Consider the following 21,749-nt stretch of genomic DNA (forward strand, 5'->3'; position numbering starts at 1 on the left):
CATTTTATCTATAACTCATCAACATTTCATTCTAATTGAACAAGGCTTTTATTTCCACAGGCACTATGTCATTATCACATCTAACAAAAAAGAATATACCTTAATCTATCAGTCCATATTCAAATTTCCCTGCTGGCACCAGACATGCCTTTTGACAGTTGGCACACTTGAATCAGGATCCAAATAAGGTTATCGCATTTGGCACGTGTCTTGAGTTTTATACTTTAATATTCTAACTTCCTTTTGTAATTTCATGCCATGAATTTGTTGCAAAAACCAGGTCACTTGTCCTGTAGGATGTCCCACATTTTGAGTTGGGCTGATTATGGTATCTGTCTATCCCCCTGATTTCTGGTAAACTGGTAATTAGATCTTGGCTTGATTAGGCTTAGACTCTTTTTTTGCTTTTTAAGGCAGCAATATTTCATGGAGAGCGCTGAATTCCCCTCTTGGTAATGTTAAGTTTGGTCACTGGGTTCCAGCAGTGTCAGCCTAAGCTCTCCATTACAAAGTTCCCCAACACCTTTCATCCAATTGTTTTAGCATCATTTCATGATTGTCACCTAGACTAATTATTTTATTGTTTGCAAAATCATACTTTTCTAATCCTACCATTTCTTTTGTATTTATTAGTTAGAATTCTTCTACAAAAAATAACTTTTAGCTATTGTTTGGTTACATGCACTGTAACTGATCAATGACCAGAAAAATGTTTATTTCTCTTTATCAATGTTCAGAGTAATTGTTGATTCACTATAAAACTTCATCGATAACAATGTGTTGTTTTCCTTAAGTATCATTATTAATGGGTTCTTCTATATTTTATGTGTTATGATCAACGGAAGTCATTATTTTTCTTTTCATCCTCAAATTGTTCCATCTTAGGCCAGTAGGGCCCTTCATATTGGTTCCTCAGTCATTTTTACATGACCCCAATAGTCTTTGATAGCTTCCTGGCTTCCAGACACAAGATGACCCAACCTCATCTTTCCTGCTCCAGATCTGGATCCAGCCATTTATCAAAGGAGTCTTGATTTTCTTTGCTAAATTTTTAATGTTTTTAAAACTGGCAAATGGTGTTTAGAGAGCAAATCTGTGCATTAGGGGTGTTCATTACTACTGGATTGGTGATTGTTTCTAGGCCTTTTCAGCAGAAAGTAGAAAACACACTTTTTAAGAGGAAAATACATACTTCATTCATTCTGCTAACTCAGATATAAAATGATCCTAGGCTTGTTTAAAATTTTTTAAAGACGTATTTTATTTATTTATTTAGAGAGAGAGAGCATGCAGGGCGGGGGTAGAGGGAGAGGGAGAGTCTTAAGCAGACTCCCTTACAAAGATACTTTCCAAGGCCCCAGCAATGTGTTCATGGGGCCATTCTGTGATCTTTTTCCTAAAGAAAACACCCCCAATTTTTTAAGCTTCAGACTCCATAGGAACTGAACCCACATCACAATCTTTAGTCAGCCTATCTTCGGGGTTATGGAGTTGGATTTCAAGTCTCAGTTCAGCAGTCAGCTTGAGAGGAGGGACTCCTATATTTAATAACTGAGACAAACAAAAGGAAAAGGCTCTTCTGACCAAAAGAGATAACCCCTCTCCTGATTCTGATCAATTACCCACACAGGTATTAAGGCCTTCTACAGTTTCCCTCTAATTTCAAGGGCAGAAACTAACCCTGGCTGGCATCAGTATCCCCAGCAGAGAGCTGAAGACTGGTAGATGGCACTCGGAACAAAAGTCTGAACAGATTATAGAGCAGGGTGTTGTTGGGTTTTTGGCGGGGGAGTTATACCAGGACAGTGGGTATTCAAGGCAGGTACACCCCCCCTCCAAAAAAAACTACACAACTTTTAGTCAAATAAGGCAGAGGTCTGTTTCCTCACGTGTAAAAACAAAGGTTAGCAATAAAGCCTAACCTGTGGGATTTGGTCAGGATTAGAAAAGCTAATTTAAAGACCTAACCCAGTCCCAGACTCTAAGGAGAAGGTCCATAAATAGAGGACAGCAAATAAAACGGGAGAGTGGTTGATCCTTGAGGGCGCTGACAGGGATTCTTTGCACAGCGTGCCTACTGCAGCACTAGGAGGAGGAACAACCACTCTACTGACAAATAGTAGGTGCAGAATAAATTGGTGAAGAAGGGCCGGACGTTTCTGGCGGATGCTCACTGATCTGTGTAACTAACTGAATAATGGGTTGGTCCGAGGCTCTGAGTCACGGACAGTCCCGGGCTGGCTGTCAGGCGACTGCGTGCCGGGATCTGACAGACCGCGGTCCGTCGGGCCGCGAGAACGGCTGTCTTCGCGGTCCGGCCCGGCCCCGGCCGCCTCGGGCCGCCGCCGGTCGCCGCGCGCTGGCTGGATCCCGACTTCGCGCGGGGGACGCCGCTAGGCAGGGCCTGCGCGGGCGGGCAGCGGCCAGGTGCGGGCGCCGCCGCGCCTTCCTCCCCGCGCCGGGCAGGGCGCCCCCGACTCCCGGCCGCCGCGGCCCGGGAACAATGAGGTGCCGGCTTCTTTAAGGGAGATACCACCGCGCCGGCGGGGCAGGGGACGGCGTCCTCCCAGATGATCGCACCCAGTCCCGCGCCGCCGCCGCCTGGGCAACTGCACCGTCCGCAAACATGGCTCAGTGACTCTGACAAAAGGTGCAGCCTCCCTCCCGGCGGGGCGGACGCCAGGCCTCCCAGCTCCGGCCGCGCCTCCCCGCGGGCCAGCCGAAGAGCTCCGCGTCCCGCCGGCACCCCAGGCCCGAGCCGAAGAAGATGCACCAGGCGTTCCGCCCCAGCGACCTCCGCACACCTGCCCGCAGCTCGGTAGGTGGGAAGGGGGGCGGGGAGGGAGCGGGGAGGCCGCGTCGGGCGCGCGCACCCCCAGGCCCGGACCTGCTGCCGCAGACCATCCCCGGGGCCCGCGGGCCGTGCGCGCCCGCTGCGGCTGGACGGTGACCGAGCCCCGGCGGGCAGCGGCCTCCCCGCTCCCGGGCCCGGCCACCCCTGCGGGGAGGGGCACTAGTGGTGCGTTCCGGAGCGCGCACACCTTCGGCGACTCCCGGCTCCTGCGAGCCGCGGGAGAGGGAGGAGGCCGGCGGAGCGCGGGGCGCGCGCCCAATAGGGATGACGCTCGGCGTCCCGGCTCGCGCTACGGAAAGCCGGAGGGGGGCGGGGCCGCGAGGCGTAAGGGGGTGTGTCCGCGCGCACCACGGGGGCGCGCGCCGGTCTCTGACTGGAGGCCGCGGAGGCTGAGGCGCGAGCTGCCCGATAATGGCGGCCTGCAGAGCCCGTGAGAGGGAGAAGCGGCGGCGGCTATCCTGAGGTAAATTTGGCCCTGAGGCCTGGCACGGAGGCCCTGCTGCAGAGCCGAAGGCCTTGCATGCGCCTCCCTCCCCGGGAGGCCTGTCACAGACCTGTCAGCGGAGTCATGCTAGGGAAGGCCCCGCGCTCCTCAGGCCTCCGGCCCGCACCCCTCAGGCCACCGGCTCCAGCTGCGGCCTCCTCCCCAGGCCCCGGGCCTCAGCCGCCAGCCACGAGGAGTTGAGGCAGCCGCAGGACTGGCTCCTCGGAGTGAAGGGCCCCGGGAGGATCCCCTCCGGGTTTCGTCTGGACGCCGCCGGGGAGGGGGAGGGCCTGATACTCGGCCAATGAGCGGGGCGCTGAGCCGCCGCGTCGGACAGCACCTCTGCCCAGGACTGGCCGTTCCCGGGCCCGGCAGGTGTGTGGCCTGGCGGGCCGGCCGCCGAGCGCTGGCTTAGCGGGGCGGGCGTGAGGGCCCGGGAAGTGCCGGCCGCTCGCTTGGGTTCGCATCCAGGGATTTCATAAACGCCCTCCCTCCGCCTTACTGGGTGCTCTTTCGTGTGTGGGTATGGGGCCGCTTGCAAGACAGGAGCCACTTTGAGACAGATAGTAATTGGTGATCCACGGAGAGCAGGAAAGAGTGTCTACTGTGGACCTGGGGCAAGGACTCCGTGGCAGGATATCAGACACTAGGAAATGCAGTCGGAATTTGAAGGGGGGTTCCAGTTAGGGGAAGTGGGACTAAGAAGTGATCTCAGAAGCTTTCATTTTCTTTATTAAATCTGTCCTATGGACTTAAAGTGGCTGTACCCATTTTTTCAGGCCCAAGAGTCAGTAGCTTCTTGTTCCCCCAAACTATACACTATGAAGATTGGACAGCCTCTTGCCCATCGTGGCAATCTACAAATAAGAATTTGCTCCTGAAGCTCATTAGAATCCTAACATTCTTTGGAGAATGATGTGGCACACTTTAGACTTTCTTGATTCAACTCATGAGCATTTCTGTGTGGGGCCTTTGCTTCTGCCTTTAAATGATTTATCAAGTTGAATTTGAAAGAACCGTCGGAGGACAGTTTTTGGTGGCAAAAATGGCCTATATCTAAATAGCTGTTGTTTAAATTTAGCAACAGAAAGGTAACAATATTCTTCGTACCTTGCTTTATTTTTAGAGGACCATTTTTCTCCACAGACTTTATTTTCATTTATTTTGCAGGAAATGAGGAAATAACATAAACGAAATTTTTTTTTTTTTTTTTAAGATTTTATTTATTTGAGAGAGAATGAGAGACAGAGAGCACAAGAGGGAAGAGGGTCAGAGGGAGAAGCACACTCCCCGCTGAGCAGGGAGCGGATATGGGACTCGATCCCGGGACTCCAGGATCATGACCTGAGCCGAAGGCAGTCGCTTAACCAACTGAGCCACCCAGGCGCCCCAACATAAACGAAATTAAAATAGGGACATACACAGTTTACTTTTTAAAAAAAAAAAACAACCCACATTTTCAATTCTATATGTAATCTGGTTCACTTTCAGTCCCTAAGCACAAGCCAAGTGTTTGTATTTCTAACTTGTGAGGTTTTTTTGTTTTTGTTTTGACAATTTTATGAACTTTTGTGTGTGTCAGCTTTAAGGAGAAGCTGGAGTTTCTTTTTTCATGATCAGTAAATGAGAATGATGAATTTTTTGGTTTATTTTTAACAGTAATATTTTGAAGCAGTTTGTATGAGAGGCAGTATAGTGTAATGGTTATGGTTATGAATGGCAGAGCCAGATGGCCTGGTTTCAAAACCCAGGTCCACCAGTTAGTAGCTGTTTTACCTTAGGCATGTTGCTTAAACTCTCTGTGCTTTAGTTTTCTCATCTATAAAATGACCATAATAGTATCTATTTCATAACGTTGTGAGGCTCAAATGAATTTAATATTATAAAGTGCTTAGAACAGTTCCTGATACATGGTAAGTACTACCAAAGTGTTAGCTGCTTTATTATTATTATTATTCAAATATTTAGATTTGCCCAAGTTGTATCCAATATCTTGCAAGCACTGCAAACAGTGAGGCAGATAATTAAATCATACATAAGAAGCTATACAAGCCAGTAAGTATACTTAATTTCAACAGAACACTTTGTTGATTTTTCCAGAAACTTTGACCTTGAAGATGGTGAGTAGCCAGCCAAAGTACGATCTAATACGGGAGGTAGGCCGAGGCAGTTACGGTGTTGTATATGAAGCAGTCATCAGAAAGACTTCTGCACGGGTGGCAGTGAAGAAAATTCGATGCCATGCACCTGAAAATGTTGAACTAGCCCTGCGTGAGTTCTGGGCACTAAGCAGTATCAAGAGCCAACATCCAAATGTGATTCACTTGGAGGAATGCATCCTACAGAAAGATGGGATGGTGCAAAAAATGTCCCATGGCTCTAATTCTTCCCTTTATTTACAGGTATGTGTGGTTGAATGGGAAATAGAAATAACTTGAACTTAGTATTGGTCAGCAAGAAGAGGAATAAAAGAGTCAGATGAGCTTCTACTTTTAAATGCAGGTATTTATATAGTTAGGAGTAGATAAGGTCTGCCAAGAACTAAGTAGATGTTTGCTTTAAAACAAGGTTTTATTTAAACCTATGATGCAAATACCTAAAAATAACATAAGCCACCTGTTACGCCATGGTACTTGCCAATCTACATGGGAATGGGGCAACATAGGAGCTAGAGAAGTGATCAAGATTAGAGTCTAATAAGTTCACTTATTTGAAATCAAGTTTTTTGGAACTGAACCCAGAAGAAAAGGAAAAACTCCACAATCAATAGCAGTACCCATATAGGTAATTTGGGCATTTCTTTATAAATTACTGATTTGAATATAAGCCTTTGCTGTTTTAGAGGGTTGTGTGGTTTCTTAACCATGCAACTCTAGTTAATTTTCATGAAGTATGTGGCATAGCACTAGAATGTTTTAATAGTGCTAATAGCTAACATTTGGGTTCCTACTCAGTTCCACACTCTGTGCTAAGTGTTTTATTTATTTTTTTTAAAGACTTTTTTATTTATTTGAGAGAGAGAGAATGAGAGATAGAGAGCACGAGAGGGAAGAGGGTCAGAGGGAGAAGCAGACTCCCTGCTGAGCAGGGAGCCCGATGTGGGACTCGATCCCGGGACTCCAGGATCATGACCTGAGCCAAAGGCAGTCGCTTAACCAACTGAGCCACCCAGGAGCCCTGTGCTAAGTGTTTTAAAGCCACACTCTGTGCTAAGTGTTTTAAAGGCAGTTGCTCAGAACAATCCTGTGAGGGTAGTACTATTATTATCATCATTACAAATGAAGAAACTGAGGCTTAGAATAGATAATGAATTTATCCAAGTCACATACCAGCAGTTGGCAGAATTGGGAACTGAATGTAGGAGACTATCTGACTGCTAAAACTTCCAAGTTACTCTTGCCTTCAAATTACGTTTTTTGTAGACCTGGGGAAAGCATTAACATAGGAGAAAGGTTTGTTTGTTTGTTTGTTTTTTAAAGATTTTATTTATTTATTTGATAGAGCGAGAGCAGGAACACAAGCAGGGGGAGTGGGAGAGGGAGAAGCAGGCTTCCCGCGGAGCAGGGAGCCCGATGCGGGACTCCATCCCTGGACCCCGGAATCATGACCTGAGCCAAAGGCAGATGCCCATCGACTGAGCCACCCAGGCGCCCTGTTTGTTTATTTATTTATTTACTTGGTTGGTTGGTTGGCTGGCTATTGGCATAGATCAAAATCTCTAGTAGGCCTATATTTGCTAAAGAGAAAAGATACTTAAGACATAGCTAGTTAAAGGCCAGAGAAAAATTTCTTAAGTCCAGTCATTCTTGGAAAAGGAAACAACTTTCCATGAGTATGTCTAAATTCAGAATTTTACCATCAGGGCACAGAAGTATGATTTTAAAACAACAGAAGCTTTTGGACCAGGACCAACAAAGAAACAAACACATTAATCTTTATCATTAGAAACTTGCAGCTTTCATTATATGGTGAACAAATATCAATCTTGAGAACCTAATTTATATTGCAGTTTAGCATGCTATATCCTGAAGTTTTACCTCTTAAGACAGTGACTATAGGGCACGTGGGTGGCTCAGTTGGTTAAGCGACTGCCTTCGGCTCAGGTCATGATCCTGGAGTCCCTGGATTGAGTCCTGCATGGGGCTCCCTGCTCGGTGGGGAGTCTGCTTCTCCCTCTGACCCCCCCCCTTCATGTGCTCTCTCTCTCTTATTCTCTCTCTCACAAATAAATAAAATCTTAAAAAAAAAAAAAAGACAGTGACTGTAAAGCACAACTACTTAGCCTCTATTCCATTTATTGTTTACTTTTCTACTCAGTATGGGGCACCTGGGTGGCTCAATTGTTAAGTGTCTGCCTTCGGCTCAGGTCATGATGGGATCAAGTCCCACATCGGGCTCCTTGCTCATTGGGGAGTCCGGTTCTCCCTCTACCTCTGCCCCTGCTTGTGTCCCGTCTCTCACTGTGTCTCTCTCTGTCGAATAAATAAATAAAATCTTTAAAAAAAAAAGTGCTTAGTATGTAAATTACACTGATAGAAAATATTAGAAACATTCTTACCACACTCTCTCTTAAACGTGGATAGAACCTTGATGAACTTTGCCATTGAATTGGTCTACAAATACAAAGACATTTAAATATATGACTTAGTGCTAATGGTATCCTTGAGTCCAGATCAAGCAACCTTTATAGTAATTAGATATTAGGTGGTCTTTGAAGGCTTTAAGATGTAAAGTATTGGAGTGCCTGGTTGGCTCAGTCAGTAGAGCATGCGACTCTTGATCTTGGGGTTGTAAGTTTGAGCCCCATGTTGGGTGTAGAGATTATTTAAAAAAATAATAAGCATAATAATATGTAAAGTACTTCCAGACTTGACTCAGTGATTTTTTTTAATCTAAAGCACCTTTTTTTTTTAAGATTTTTATTTATTTATTTGAGAAAGAGAGAGGATGAGAGATAGAAAGCACGAGAGAGGGAAGAGGGTCAGAGGGAGAAGCAGACTCCCTGCTGAGCGGGGAGCCCGATGTGGGACTTGATCCCGGGACTCCAGGATCATGACCTGAGGTGAAGGCAGTTGCTTAACCAACTGAGCCACCCAGGCGCCCCTAAAGCACCTTTTTATTTAGTACTCTCTTTTATCTTTTTAAAGGCTGATAGACCTGTGTTTGACTTGTAGCACTTTTGCTAGCTGTATGATCTTGGCTAAATAACTCATCTCTTCTAGCATCTGTATCTTCAGATGTAAAATAATAATAATTTTTACCTTCTATGGAAGTTGTCAAAATTAGAGATGATACAGGTATAATACTTGGCACATAGGAAGTACTCAGTAATAGGTAGCTCTATTCAAATTGTCTTTTCTATGAATTTATTTAGTTAACAAGACATTGATCAACACACTTGGCAAGTGCCTTCTCTAAATTTACATCTGGTAAAAACAATTAAATCTATAGTGTGACCACAGAGTCCCTATGCATGGCTTTCTCCATTCTCTACACAGATTTTTGTTTTTTCCATGTTTTTCTAGATATTTTCCTTGTTCTGAATGATTAAGTCAGTTCTTAATAGCTAAAAAACTTACCTAGAAGAAAATGTAAAACAAATAACAGAATACAGCCTCAACATAGGAACTTAGTGGCCAGTCTATATAACTTGTTTAAGTACCATGAATGAAAGGTACAGAATGATAATAGGAGCGTATGATAGAGAACCTGACATAACCTGGAGTTCAGGAATTATGAACTGTTTCGACTGAAACTTGAAGGATAAAGAGGAGTTAGCCAGGTGAGTGAGAAAACTTTCCAGCCAGAAAGATCTGTACATACAAATGTCTTGAAGCAAAAAGTACAAAGCATTCTTTTTTTTTTTTTTTTAAGATTTTATTTATTTATTTGACAGAGAGAGACACAGCGAGAGCAGGAACATAAGCAGGGGGAGTGGGAGAGGGAGAAGCAGGTCTCCTGAGCAGGGAGCCTGATGTGGGACTCGATCCCAGGACCCTGGGATCATGACCTGAGCCAAAGGCGGACGCTTAACGACTGAGCCACCCAGGCACCCAGTACAAAGCATTCTAAGAATTGAAAGAAGATAGTAAGACTGTACTATGCCAGGAGAGTTGTTTTAGATGAGACTAGAAAGATCAGCAGGGTCAGAGGATCCCATAACCCATGTTAAAGACCTTAGACTGTATCCTGAGAGAACAGGGAAGCTGTTGAAGGACTTTAGGCAAGAGAACCAATGGCCGATGACATCCTCTACACATGGAAATAAGCGGATTGGGCTCTCTCAACCAGCAGCCCTCAAACTATAGCCCTCAGGCAGTATTTATATGGCCCAGATGCTAAAAATAGTTTTTACATTTTTAAAGAGTTGTTTAAGAAAAAGAAATAAAGAAAAGAAAGAAAAATACAGAACAGAGACCTTATGTGGCTTGTCAAGCCTAAAATATTTACTATCTGGCCTTACTCTAAACCATTCTTTGAATGCTGGGACTTTGCGTTGCTCAAAGCTATTTAGGAAGTTTACTTTTGAGAGTAAAGAGAAGAAGAGAGGAAATGAAGAGTGATGGCACTGGTCTTTAATCTCAGCATATTTAGTAACAGTGCACCTGGTAAGTAATTGTGTGATCTGTACCTTTCTAGTCTTCATTTTCTGGCTCACTGGCAAACACATGGAACAAAGAAAATGCATGCAAAAAAGACATCTGCAGACAGTTGCAATTACAGCTGTTTGCCATTGGGGGAGATGGTGTGAAAAGGTGTTCTTTGCTTCTGCCCTCCAAAATGATAAGAGGAAGTACAAGTAGACTTAAATGTAAAATTAGCAGTTCATTCATTCTTCAACAACTCTTCAGCTTCCCTACTGAGTTTCTATTCAGGGGGTCTGAAAAGGCACCATGGGACAAATGCTTTCAAAGCACTTTATGCTGTATCTTAGAATGGTGTTCATATTCAGTAAAGTAATCAATAGTCTTGAATTTCATTTAATAGAGTTATAATTTGATAATGATAACAAATAAAATAGCAACTTATTCTAGGTTTTCAGCTTGTAGCAAAGAAATATACAAACTCTGGGGCGCCTGGGTGGCTCAGTTGGTTAAGCATCTGCCTTCAGCTCAGATCATGATCCCGGAGTCCTGGGATGAGCCCCACATCGTGTTCCCTGCTCAGCAGGGAATCTGCTTCTCTCCCTCCCTCTGCCATTCTCCCTGCTCATTCTTTTTCTCATTCTCTCAAATGAATAAAATCTTTAAAAAAAAAGAAATACAAACTCAGATTTGAATTTTTATATCAAAATGTAAAAATTTTTTTTATAAATTGCTTTTTAGAAGCCATACAGTAATAGAAAGAGCCAGTATATTTGCATTCTTTTTTTTTTTTAAGATTTTATTTATTTATTTGACACAGACACAGCGAGAGCAGGAACACAAACAGGGGGAATGGGAAAGGGAGAAGCAGGCTTCCCACGGAGCAGGGGGCCCGATGTGGGGCTCAATCCCAGGACCCTGGGATCATGACCTGAGCCGAAGGCAGATGCTTAACAACTGAGGCACCCAGGCGCCCCCAGTATATTTGCATTCTGCCTGTAGAAGTTTATCAAGTAATAATGGCAGTCTTTATTTTTATCAGTGACTACAGGAAGGCTTTATTTCCTTAACAACTAGTGTTCCTGATCATTTTTCTCTTAATTTTACAAATTGTATAATGTTGATAGTGTATGTCCAGTGAACAAGAAACATATTTCAGGCAGTTTAATTGAATAGAACTTCCTAATTGATGTTTATACTCCAGCTGGCAATCTCCCAGGTCTACTAGCTGCTGAAATGTCAATTTTTTCATGAAGCTATTGGCTAGGTAGGTAGAGTTCAGCTCCATTAACACATGCAGAAAATGTATAGCCAGTTGGACATTTTTCAAAATAAAGCATTTGTTTGTTTTTGATTTTGTAAGCTGTATGCCCAATGTGGGACTTAAACTCATGACCCTGAAATCAGGAGTCCCATGCTCTACCAGCTGAGCCAGCTAGGTGCCCCTAAAGCTATTTTCAAATAAGTTTTTACCTCTTGACTTAGAGATTTGGTATGTATTCATCAGGGGCAAAGTGACAGTTTAAAGTACTGAAATTTAATAAAATGCACCTATGAAAGCACTGACCAAATAAAACATTCACGGGATTTCCACTTAAATTGGGAGTCCAGCTTATTAACCAGTTATTCTTTTTCCGTAGCTGAATTGTATAAACTGTGCAGATTATTGTAATCTGTTTTTTCCCCCTTTTATAGCTTGTAGAGACTTCATTAAAAGGAGAAATTGCCTTTGATCCCAGAAGCGCCTATTACTTGTGGTTTGTGATGGATTTTTGTGACGGCGGAGATATGAATGAGTATCTATTGTCCAGGAAACCCAATCGTAAAACTAACACCAGCTTTATGCTTCAGCTGAGCAGTGCTCTGGCTTTCTTGCATAAAAACCAGATCATCCACCGAGATCTTAAGCCTGATAACATCCTGATTTCACAAAGCAGGTTGGATACCAGTGACTTGGAGCCCACACTGAAAGTGGCCGATTTTGGTCTTAGTAAAGTTTGTTCAGCCTCTGGGCAGAATCCAGAAGAACCTGTCAGTGTAAACAAGTGTTTCCTTTCCACAGCCTGTGGAACAGATTTCTACATGGCTCCTGAAGTGTGGGAGGGACATTACACAGCAAAAGCTGACATCTTTGCTCTGGGGATTATCATCTGGGCAATGCTGGAAAGGATCACATTCATAGACACAGAGACAAAGAAGGAACTCTTGGGGAGTTATGTAAAACAAGGAACTGAGATTGTGCCTGTTGGAGAGGCGCTTCTGGAAAATCCCAAAATGGAACTTCTCATTCCTGTGAAGAAAAAGTCTATGAATGGGCGAATGAAACAACTGATTAAGGAAATGCTTGCTGCAAACCCTCAGGATCGTCCAGATGCTTTTGAACTAGAACTCAGATTAGTACAAATTGCATTTAAAGATAGCAGCTGGGAAACGTGACACATATATTGTTTGCAAATATCTTGGATGATATGCTGCTTATGTTTTAACAGTGATGCAACAACATAATGTGGCTGAAAAAGAATATAAAAAGCTAAACTCCACCTTCTAAGGGTTTAGATTTTATTGTGGGGTGTTTTTTTTCCTCGTTTTTCTTAAGTCCAAGCTGGCCATTTTGTTAGTATGTTTTAAATGTGTATTACCAATGTGGGTGTACATTTTTAAAAATGATCATTGGTAGAAGTTTGGCAGGAAAATTCTCTAAGAGCCAAGAAGAGAAGAAAGTCCAGTTTCCTGGAAATAAGTCTCAAGTATTTTAGACATTCCTTGTCAGTATTAGGAATTTCCATGGAAGAAGAGGTTTGCATGCTGGCAATGCAACCTTTGAAGCTTTGTAAAGGAAACATATATGTATATATTTATGTATATGTAAGTATGTGAATGTGTGCATTTTGCATTCCATATGAAGAAAATGCCACTTCTGTTTAAATTATTTGATGTAGGTTTGGGTTTTTGAAATTTGCTGGTGAAATCAGTGATGAAAAATAAAAGAACCTTCCCTCATCTTCCTACCCTGTCCCTCCCTCTAATGAAATCATACTACACTTTTTATTTTTGTAATATTATACAGCTTTTTTTAAGGCATCATTTTGGAGGGTCTACAATTATCCGATTAAACATAAACAAAATTAAGTGATCCAAAGCTGCTGAAGTATGTTTGAGCTCTCCAGTGCCCTATAGCTGCAGGAGTTGAATTAGCCATGCAATCATGTGGTAGCAGGTTGGCAAGGACCTTGATGATTCAGTCATACCTTCTTTAGGTAACCAAGCATTCAATTAACCAATTAAACCATTGCACTGGAACATGTCTGCACTTGAGCATCTGCAGTCTGATAGAAATCTGAACACAGGATTCCTCTGTTTCTGAAAACTTTGCAATATATGAACTATCCTACTTGATATATTAAGTTTTGATTTCAAGACTATCTAAGCCTCAGCATAAAGTTGAAGAAATCAAATGAGCTCTACCCTCACATTGCCTGCCCTGATACGGTCTCTTGTTTAATCACTGGAATTCCTTTCATTTTGGCACTAATGCTGTTTTCTCTTGCCTAATTTAACACAGTAATGATGGTGATACGGTTGTGTTAAATGTTGATTACCTTTTTCTGAAGTGGGAGATGATACCTATACAGCGTGGCAAATGAATGAAATATTGTAGCATCAAATATATCTTTCAAGTAGAAACTTTAAAGTTATTGATTGTATACAATCACTTGGTATGGTCTATGTCAAAAACCAGTAGACTGTTACTCTAATTGAAGTTAGTTTGATTTTTCACCCTATATGGTTGTCTCCAACTTGTTTTCCTATAAATGCAGATAATTAAAATCTAAGCAAAGTTTTGCTAAAAACAGAATATTAGCCTTTAAGGTTAGATAGACTTTAAGACCATTGTATCTAGGTTAGTCTTTATAAAGCACTAGAATCTTTGGTCAAAGTAAAAAAAAAAAAAGTATTAGAATACTGAAATTGTTAATAGTTTGCATGGTCTCCTCAGCTTTTTTTTTCTGAGTCGTGGTTTTTTTTTTTTTTTTTAATTCAAGCGTAGTTGACACCCAGTGTGTCTCCTCAGCTTTTTTGAACTTCCATAACCTTTGGAATTTTGCTATCATAATTTTTTCCTTATTTAAAATGTGTTTGGGAACTTGAGAAGGTGAAAAAGCACAAAAAATTAAGAGTATGTAAAATTCTGAATTATGCGTTACTTGGTCTGGAAGTTTAAAATTTGGACTGAAAGGTTTTATTGAGATAAAACCTTTTATTTTTTTTTAATAAAACCTTTTAAAATAAAAAAATCATATACTTTGAACATCACTTTCAAGCTAATAAATACAAGACATTTTTTGGAAATGAGAGGTGGAAATACACTGGAACCTCATGATAATTGACCCTCTGGATCACCAAATTACTGTAACACATCTGGCCAAGGGGATTGAGTTACTGGAAGTGAAAAGTATTATAATGTTGCATCAGTAACATTGCACTTCGATAGAGATTCATGATGATTCAGGTGATAGTATGCCAGTGCGTTTGCTCTTCAAATATCTGTGTGCTTGGAGCCATGGTTTCCTAAGTACATAGTTTTTTGGTCTTGCCTCATTGGAAATAGTTAACAATTATCATTTATTTTGAAAGATTTCACCTGTGAGGTGAATTCTTTCTTTCTTTGGCAGCAAAGGTATGAGGTGATCGGGAAGTTTCTCCTGGAATTTTCTCAAGTCCTTGTATTCTAAAATAGTCTATGATACCAAGCAAAATGATAGTAAATTCTTTGTCTTTGTTTTTTCAGTCAGGGGGTATTTATTCAGTACCTACTGTGAGCTCAGCACTAAAGGTCAGTTGGTAAAATGACAGTTTTAAAAATGGCATATAGCCACAGGCCTTTTCCAGCCAGGAGTAAGAAATAAAAGAAGGTTGATGATACTTGAAAATTCCTGGATATTTGCTAAAGGAAAAATGAAAGCAAAAATTTGTGCACAGTGCCTTGCCCATAATAGGTACTCAATAAACAATTATTCCTCAGAGTCTCTTGCCATGGTTTATAGTGTTTTATGAAATTTGTCTTAATTGAAAAAAAGACCAAATATTTCAAATAAGCTTATAGGCAGCTGTGGCCAGTTAAAATATGGGGTTGTACAGTTAGTTCCTAGAATGTTATTTTGCACTAGTTGTCACTTAGACGGAGTTCCTGTAGATTTTTGGTGCTAAGGGATACTTTGTCATTATGATGAAGTAAGTGTTAAGTGTCAGATAAATAGCACACTGAATAGTTCTTTCTGCTGGTCTGTTTTTTCCTCTTTGTTGTTGTTGTTTTTAATTGTAAAATGTTTATCAATCAAACTATTGTAGCAGCTACAAAATAATTCACCAGCATGACAAAATGGTCAAAAAATAAGTCATCAGCACTTCAAAAATGAAAGCAACTTTTGAGATTTTCTTTTAAAATTGTCAAATATATTTTATGAAGAATTTATAAAAGGGGAAATGATTGTAATTTATTGTTCATGACTTTTTTTTTTTAAATAAAGTGAGTTTCAACAAAAAAAACCCAACACCCTGAAAATTTTATATTGTTGATTTGGTGGCTCTGTCTAGTTCTGTAGTGTTTTACTTCATGAACATAAAATAGAGGGTATAAAATTTGAAACAATGTCATTCTCAGCCTCACCTATTAAGTGAAACTTTCTGTAATAGAAGCTATTGCTGAGGAAAAGATTATTGAATTATAGGAATTTCTGTAATGGTCAGCACTCTGGACTCTGAATTATAGGAATTTCTTTCAGCGTTCAAGTTCTCAAAGTTTAATGCTTACTATCTTGCTTTATTTGTCAGAAGAACTTGTATTGCCTGAAATAAATGATTTTTTCCATTAATCCTTCTATCTCATTAAGATGAGGATGCATCCCAGACTCAGAATGAAATAGTAAATATACCAGGAGGAGGTAATTTTTCAACCTATAACTTGAAAGCATGGTTTCCTTTCTATAAAGTCATCTGGCCCGCCTTTTTTCTTTTACAGGTTTTTTTTTTAAGATTTTATTTATTTATTAGAGAGAGAATGAGAGAGAGCACGAGAGGGAGGAGGGTCAGAGGGAGAAGCAGACTCCCCACTGAGCAGGGAGTCCGATGTGGGACTCGATCCCGGGACTCCAGGATCATGACCCGAGCTGAAGGCAGTCGCTTAACCAACTGAGCGACCCAGGCACCCTCTTTTACAGGTTTTATATGGATGCCTTCTCCAGAATAAAGTACTGAAGATGACAGTGCACTTAGTGGTCCCAAGGACCAGCAGAGGGACAAATGGGAGACAGAAAACATTAATGCTACATGTGATCTAGCAACAAATAGGAAAGTAGGCATCAAGAATTGGGGCTGCTTCTGACTCTGCCACCTTGTCCTGGCATAGCCTTTGTAGACAGGCAAATTTTGCATTCTATTTAGAGATTAGGTTTTTTTAAATTGCATCTTAAACTATAAATATTTGCATTTACTAGCTTTTTGTAATCCTTTGCAGTTTACAAAGAGCCTTCACATGGTTTTTACAAATCTTTTCCGTGGGTTTTACTTAAAATAGAGACTGGTTTCTTGATGAGGAAATGAAGAGTAATAATACCAGTTAGTGAGGTAATGGTGTTAAGGGTTTTAGTACCTAATCTCAGACTCCAGCTGGAGTTTTCTCTTAACAACAAAGCTTCATCTTTCTCACTGAAGGAATGACCCCTGGTTGTTTTGGTCTTTTCTTTAAATTCAAATGTTGCTCTCTTAGTCAACCAATCATAGGTATCCTCTAAAATGCAGTGTAATGACAGACAGTTGGTTTGTGGTTAGATGATAACCCCTACTTGAGAAAACCTCCCTGCCACACCTCTTGAGGGCACGGAGCTGTCTTGCGTCTTTTAAAGGCAGTACTTTCTCTTTTGCAATTATTTCTCGTTGGTTAGAAGGGAATTTTTTTGTTTGTTTTGTTTTAAGATTTTATTTATTTGACAGAGATACAGCAAGAGAGGGAACACAAGCAGAGGGGAGTGGGAGAGGGAGAAGCAGGCTTCCTGCTGAGCAGGGAGCCCAAAGTGGGGCTCGATCCCGGATCCTGGGATCATACCTGAGCCGAAGACAAATGACTGACCCACCGAGGCACCCCTAGAAGGGAATCGTTAAAAAAAAAAAAAAAAAAGATGTCTTTGATTTCACTCTTTCACTTCCTGCTCAGCCCTGGTATTTGGTATTTCAGGCTTAGCTTGTTCTGAGCAGAAGTTAGGCAACTTGGTATTACTGAAGGCATCATGGCCTAGTGGCTAAAGGATAGGTTTGCTGTTGCAGATCTCCTATTAAACACTAGCTTTTGCAAATACCTACATAATTAATATGTGGCATTGGGCAAGTCACTTCATTCTGAGCCTTCGTTTCCTCATCTGTAAAACGGAGATGGTACACGGGATGATGATATGTGCATTTCAGAATTTCTGTTAGGGTCAGAGATAATACACGTAAAGTTCCTGGCATAATACCTGGCACATTAAGTTCTCAAATGGTAGTCATTGTTGTTAATTGTGTTCCGATTTTGACAATATGTTGAATGAATGAATGAATGGATTCTCAATGAGCCAGGCTTCAGCTATAGCTTTCATTCTTCTCTCCTTTGGGAGAATCTGATGAAAGCATTATATCCTCTCCTCAGGAAAATGTTTGCCTGTGATTTCAGGGGAAACTTTGGGGATGATGGGTATGTTCATGGGTTTCATACATATATCAGAATTCACCAAACTGTACTTAAATTTATGCACTTTACATCAATTATACTTCAATAAAGTCATTTAATTTTTTAAAAAACTGATCCCTAGGATTCATCTCATATTAATAAAGTGAGAATTTCAGTAGGTAGTGCACTCACATTAATATTTTTTAAGTATAGTGATTCTAATGTGAAAATGGTAAAATATTACAATTGAAACAGTATTGGTCAGATTGTGGGATAGGGAGAAAACGTCATAGTATAGTTGATATTTTTTAGATTCACTTACCTTCTAGCAACCAACAGCAGAGACCCGTTTCAGCACCCCACCCCAAACTCAAGTACCTATCTTCACTTTCAGACTCTGTCTGCCTCATAGTAGAATGCAACAGTATTTCTGAGAAACAGAAGACGTCATGCATTAAATCACTATCAGGTACGTTATTCTAGGGCGGGTCTTCTTAAGCAGGAATCCAGTGAAGGAATACAGCCTAGTCAGTGGACCCACTAGAATTATAAGCAAAATTTTATGTGAATATCCATTTTCCATGGGGACAGTTCATAATTTTTAGCAAATTCTTAAAGAAGTCCAAAAGACTAAGAACCACTATGCTAGTCACATAAGGAACCATTGCATGAGACCTCTGGATGCAGGGTACATGGAGTGGATGGACACTGTAAAAAGAATGGACACAAAAGAGATCGGAAAGCTAAGTCACAGATCGGCCAACTGGAGTTGACTGACTGACAACGACAACCATTCTTTTGTAGGTCGGCTTGTCAGAACACTACTGTGTCTGCAGGGGCTCTTGTCCTTCTCCAGCTGGCTCACAAACTAATGGGCCTGCTCCACAGGCTTGTCTTGGGACCTGCCTTTTCCAGTTTAGCAGGCAGGACTTCCTGAGGCTGATGAGATCTGGTGGGCCCGCAACCCCTCTGCTCTAATCATATCAATACCAGTGGTTCTTCTAGTCTTTCCCAAAGGAATGTCAGTGCCTGTGGGCTACAATGGGCTGTAGAGAAGAAAATGTTCTTTGAGGATAAATTACATGTTCTTTGAGGATAAATTTCAGCCTAGGGCCCGTCCTTAGAGAAGAAACTTCCTGATTTCAGGATTTCTTTTAGGGACATAGGACCAAAAGAGTCCAATAGGGTGGTGTCTCCTGCCTTAATAATAATTAATTACTGTCAGCACTAACTAGGAATAATTTCTAAGAGCCCTTCCAGTTCTAAGATTCAATGAGTCAATTCAACATGGAAAATTACTAATGAAAGGATTATGAGATTTACCAAGGAAGGTCACACATCCCTGCCCTCGGTTGAGAAAACAAAACACACAGTGTATCACTATAAATTTCCTCAAAGACACCAAGAGATAAGAAGCATCACGTTCTTTCATCCTTCTAGAACAGCCAAGATTAGATGGAACTTCTTCAGAATCATCCACCAGACTTGGAGAAAGTCCTCTGGTCCTCACTCTGGCCACTCTCTGAGATGCTTACTGCCCAAATCCCTAGGCCAACCCTACTCAAACACCAGGGCCTTAGTCCCGTTCCATCCTGTCAGAAATCTCGCTGCCATGGTCACTATTGGAGCTCAATTCTCACAGAAATCAGCCATACGTCCATCCCTTCAGTCTCAGGAGATCCCACCTTTGCCGAGGTGGGTAGGGTTGCTTGTTCCCTGTCTTTCAACTCTTTGAGCCATTTCATTGCCCTTGAGACTTGAAAAGCAAAGCATTTGTCTCTCCACTGGGGCAAGTGAAGCCCTAGGCCTCCAGTACAGAAAGCGCTATTGCCCTCTTAAGATGGCAATAGGAAAATTGCCTTTCAAGAAATTAGCACCACTGTGTGCCCTGGACTTTTTTAGATACTTTTTAAACTATTTATGTATGTTAACTAGCCGGAGTTTAAATAAAAACTTGAGACTACAAAAAAAGATAAAGTGACAATGTTTGTTTTCAAAAAACTAATAACAAAACTATTTTATTTACAAGAATCCTCTCCTCCTTTACCAATGAGCTGTAGGAAACTAATAATGACCCCCTCTGTAGGGGAGAATAATAGTACCGCCTCAAATATATCTGTAGTCACACACTACTTTAAGTGCTTTACATGCATTGACTCATAGAATCCCCACAGCCCTACAAAGTACCTACGGCTCTTCACCATTTTACAGGTAAAGAAACAGGCACAGAGCGGGTAGATAATCCACCCTTGGTCTACAGTTTGCTCAGGATCTGAACCCAGGCTGTGAGAGCCTGTGATCTTAGTCACTGCTTCTCACTGCACAGAGCCAAGCCACGAACTGAAGAGAGATCATGCAGATGCCCAAAAGGACTATTTCAGGGAATGCATGTCAGGAAAAAGAGAATAGATGAAGACAGTGGGATCAGAATGCGAAGGGTCTTTGAAGACAGGCAGAGGAATATGAACCTGTGATCAAAGCTAAAAAACGAATGTGTCGTTTTGTTCCTGCATCTGCTCTCAGCATTATAACGCACACAGGTTCTTCATGTAGGATCCATGGATGGATTTCGTAGGATCTCAGCCCCCCTGCAATTTTAGTGTATTTGTATCAGTGTGCCTGTTTTTGGGAAGAGGATCTAGAGCTTTCATCGGATTCTTAAGGGGGTCCAAAAACCTTTGGAGTGTGAATACCAATGGCTAAGTGTCTGTTTAGCCATATAGTTAGTGCAACCTTGGGCAAAACTCAGAGCCTGTGTTTCCTCTCCTGTAAAATAGAGATAATAATGTCTACCTCTCCATAGTAAATATGGGACTGTTGAGTCACTATATTGTACAACTGAAACTAATATAGCATCGTACGTATATTAACTACACTGGAAGTAAAATAAATTAAGATAAAATAACGAAATCTACCTCTCTGGGTTAGTTGTGAGAGTTAAATGATATCATTATAAATAATAATATACACAATCATACCATATAAAACCCATTACATTAAAATGTATAAAAAGACTATAAAAATTAAAATTAAATAATAAAAAATAAAATAAAAATAATTAAAAATTAAAAGACTATAAAATGTCATAAAACAAATAGGACTTGTGATCATGAAATCCATGTTTTAAACTTTTTTCCAACAATATGGTGAATTAGAGACCTAAGTGACCCTCCTGATGAAAAAAATTAAAACGTTGTATGGAGTTTTTTTTTTTTTTTAATTCTTTTTTACTATGCTGCTGAGCTGCCATCAAAGTTAGGAGTATGCCAAGCCCCAAAATGAAGTGGAGAGGAAAATAAATACCCAAATTGTTTTTAACCCTCAGGGTGCCTGCCAATGCCTGGACACCATAACATCCTCCCTCCCTGTCTGCATAGGACACAGGAGACAGAGAAAGCCCAGGGCCTCTCCAAGATGGGAACACTAATAGGAGACCCCAAAGGGTATAATCACAGCACAGGGGCCAATATGTAGCAAACACTGGCACCCGGAGGAAGGACAGTTAAAACCTCCTTATATCACCTTTGGCCCTAGGAAAAGGGAAAATTAAATTTTCTTTAAGAATTCATAATTTGGGGCGCCTGGGTGGCTCAGTTGGTTAAGCGACTGCCTTCGGCTCAGGTCATGATCCTGGAGTCCCGGGATCGAGTCCCACATCGGGCTTCCTGCTCAGCAGGGAGTCTCCTTCTCCCTCTGACCCTCTTCCCTCTCGTGCTTTCTATCTCTCATTCTCTCTCTCTCTCAAATAAATAAATAAAATCTTTAAAAAAAAAAGAATTCATAATTTGCGGGGCACCTGGGTGGCTCAGTCAGTTAAGTGTCTGCCTTCAGCTCAGGTCGTGATCCCAGGGTCCTGGGATTGAGCCCCACATTGGGCTCCCTACTCAGTGGGGAGCCTGCTTCTCCCTCTGCTGCTCCCCCTGCTTGTGCTCTCTCTCTGTCAAATAAATGAATAAAATCTTAAAAAAAAAAAGATTTCATAATTTGCAAGCCAGGTCCCTCATGAAATCTGAAGTCAAATCACATCACTTATGTAATCCTAAAATCCTTAAGCAAAGAATTTAATTTAAAGTGGTGTGGGTTGGTAGTACCAGCACAGACCGAAAGAAAATGCAAATTGTCTTTGGA

At 41.5% G+C, this 21,749-nt stretch overlaps 1 protein-coding gene across 1 annotated transcript; it reads left to right on the forward strand.

Moving 5' to 3' along the window:
* Nucleotides 1-1,272: 1,272 nt before the first annotated feature.
* On the forward strand, nucleotides 1,273-15,671 carry PDIK1L (PDLIM1 interacting kinase 1 like). Its single transcript, XM_027576799.2, is given in 4 exon segments — nucleotides 1,273-2,708; nucleotides 2,710-2,818; nucleotides 5,439-5,740; nucleotides 11,618-15,671. Coding segments are annotated over 4 exon segments (1,290 nt in total). The 5' UTR covers nucleotides 1,273-2,570; the 3' UTR covers nucleotides 12,359-15,671.
* The last annotated feature ends 6,078 nt before the right edge of the window (nucleotides 15,672-21,749 follow it).

This window comes from Zalophus californianus, chromosome 4 (genome assembly GCF_009762305.2).
Source record: "Zalophus californianus isolate mZalCal1 chromosome 4, mZalCal1.pri.v2, whole genome shotgun sequence".
Taxonomy (NCBI): Eukaryota; Metazoa; Chordata; class Mammalia; order Carnivora; family Otariidae; genus Zalophus; species Zalophus californianus.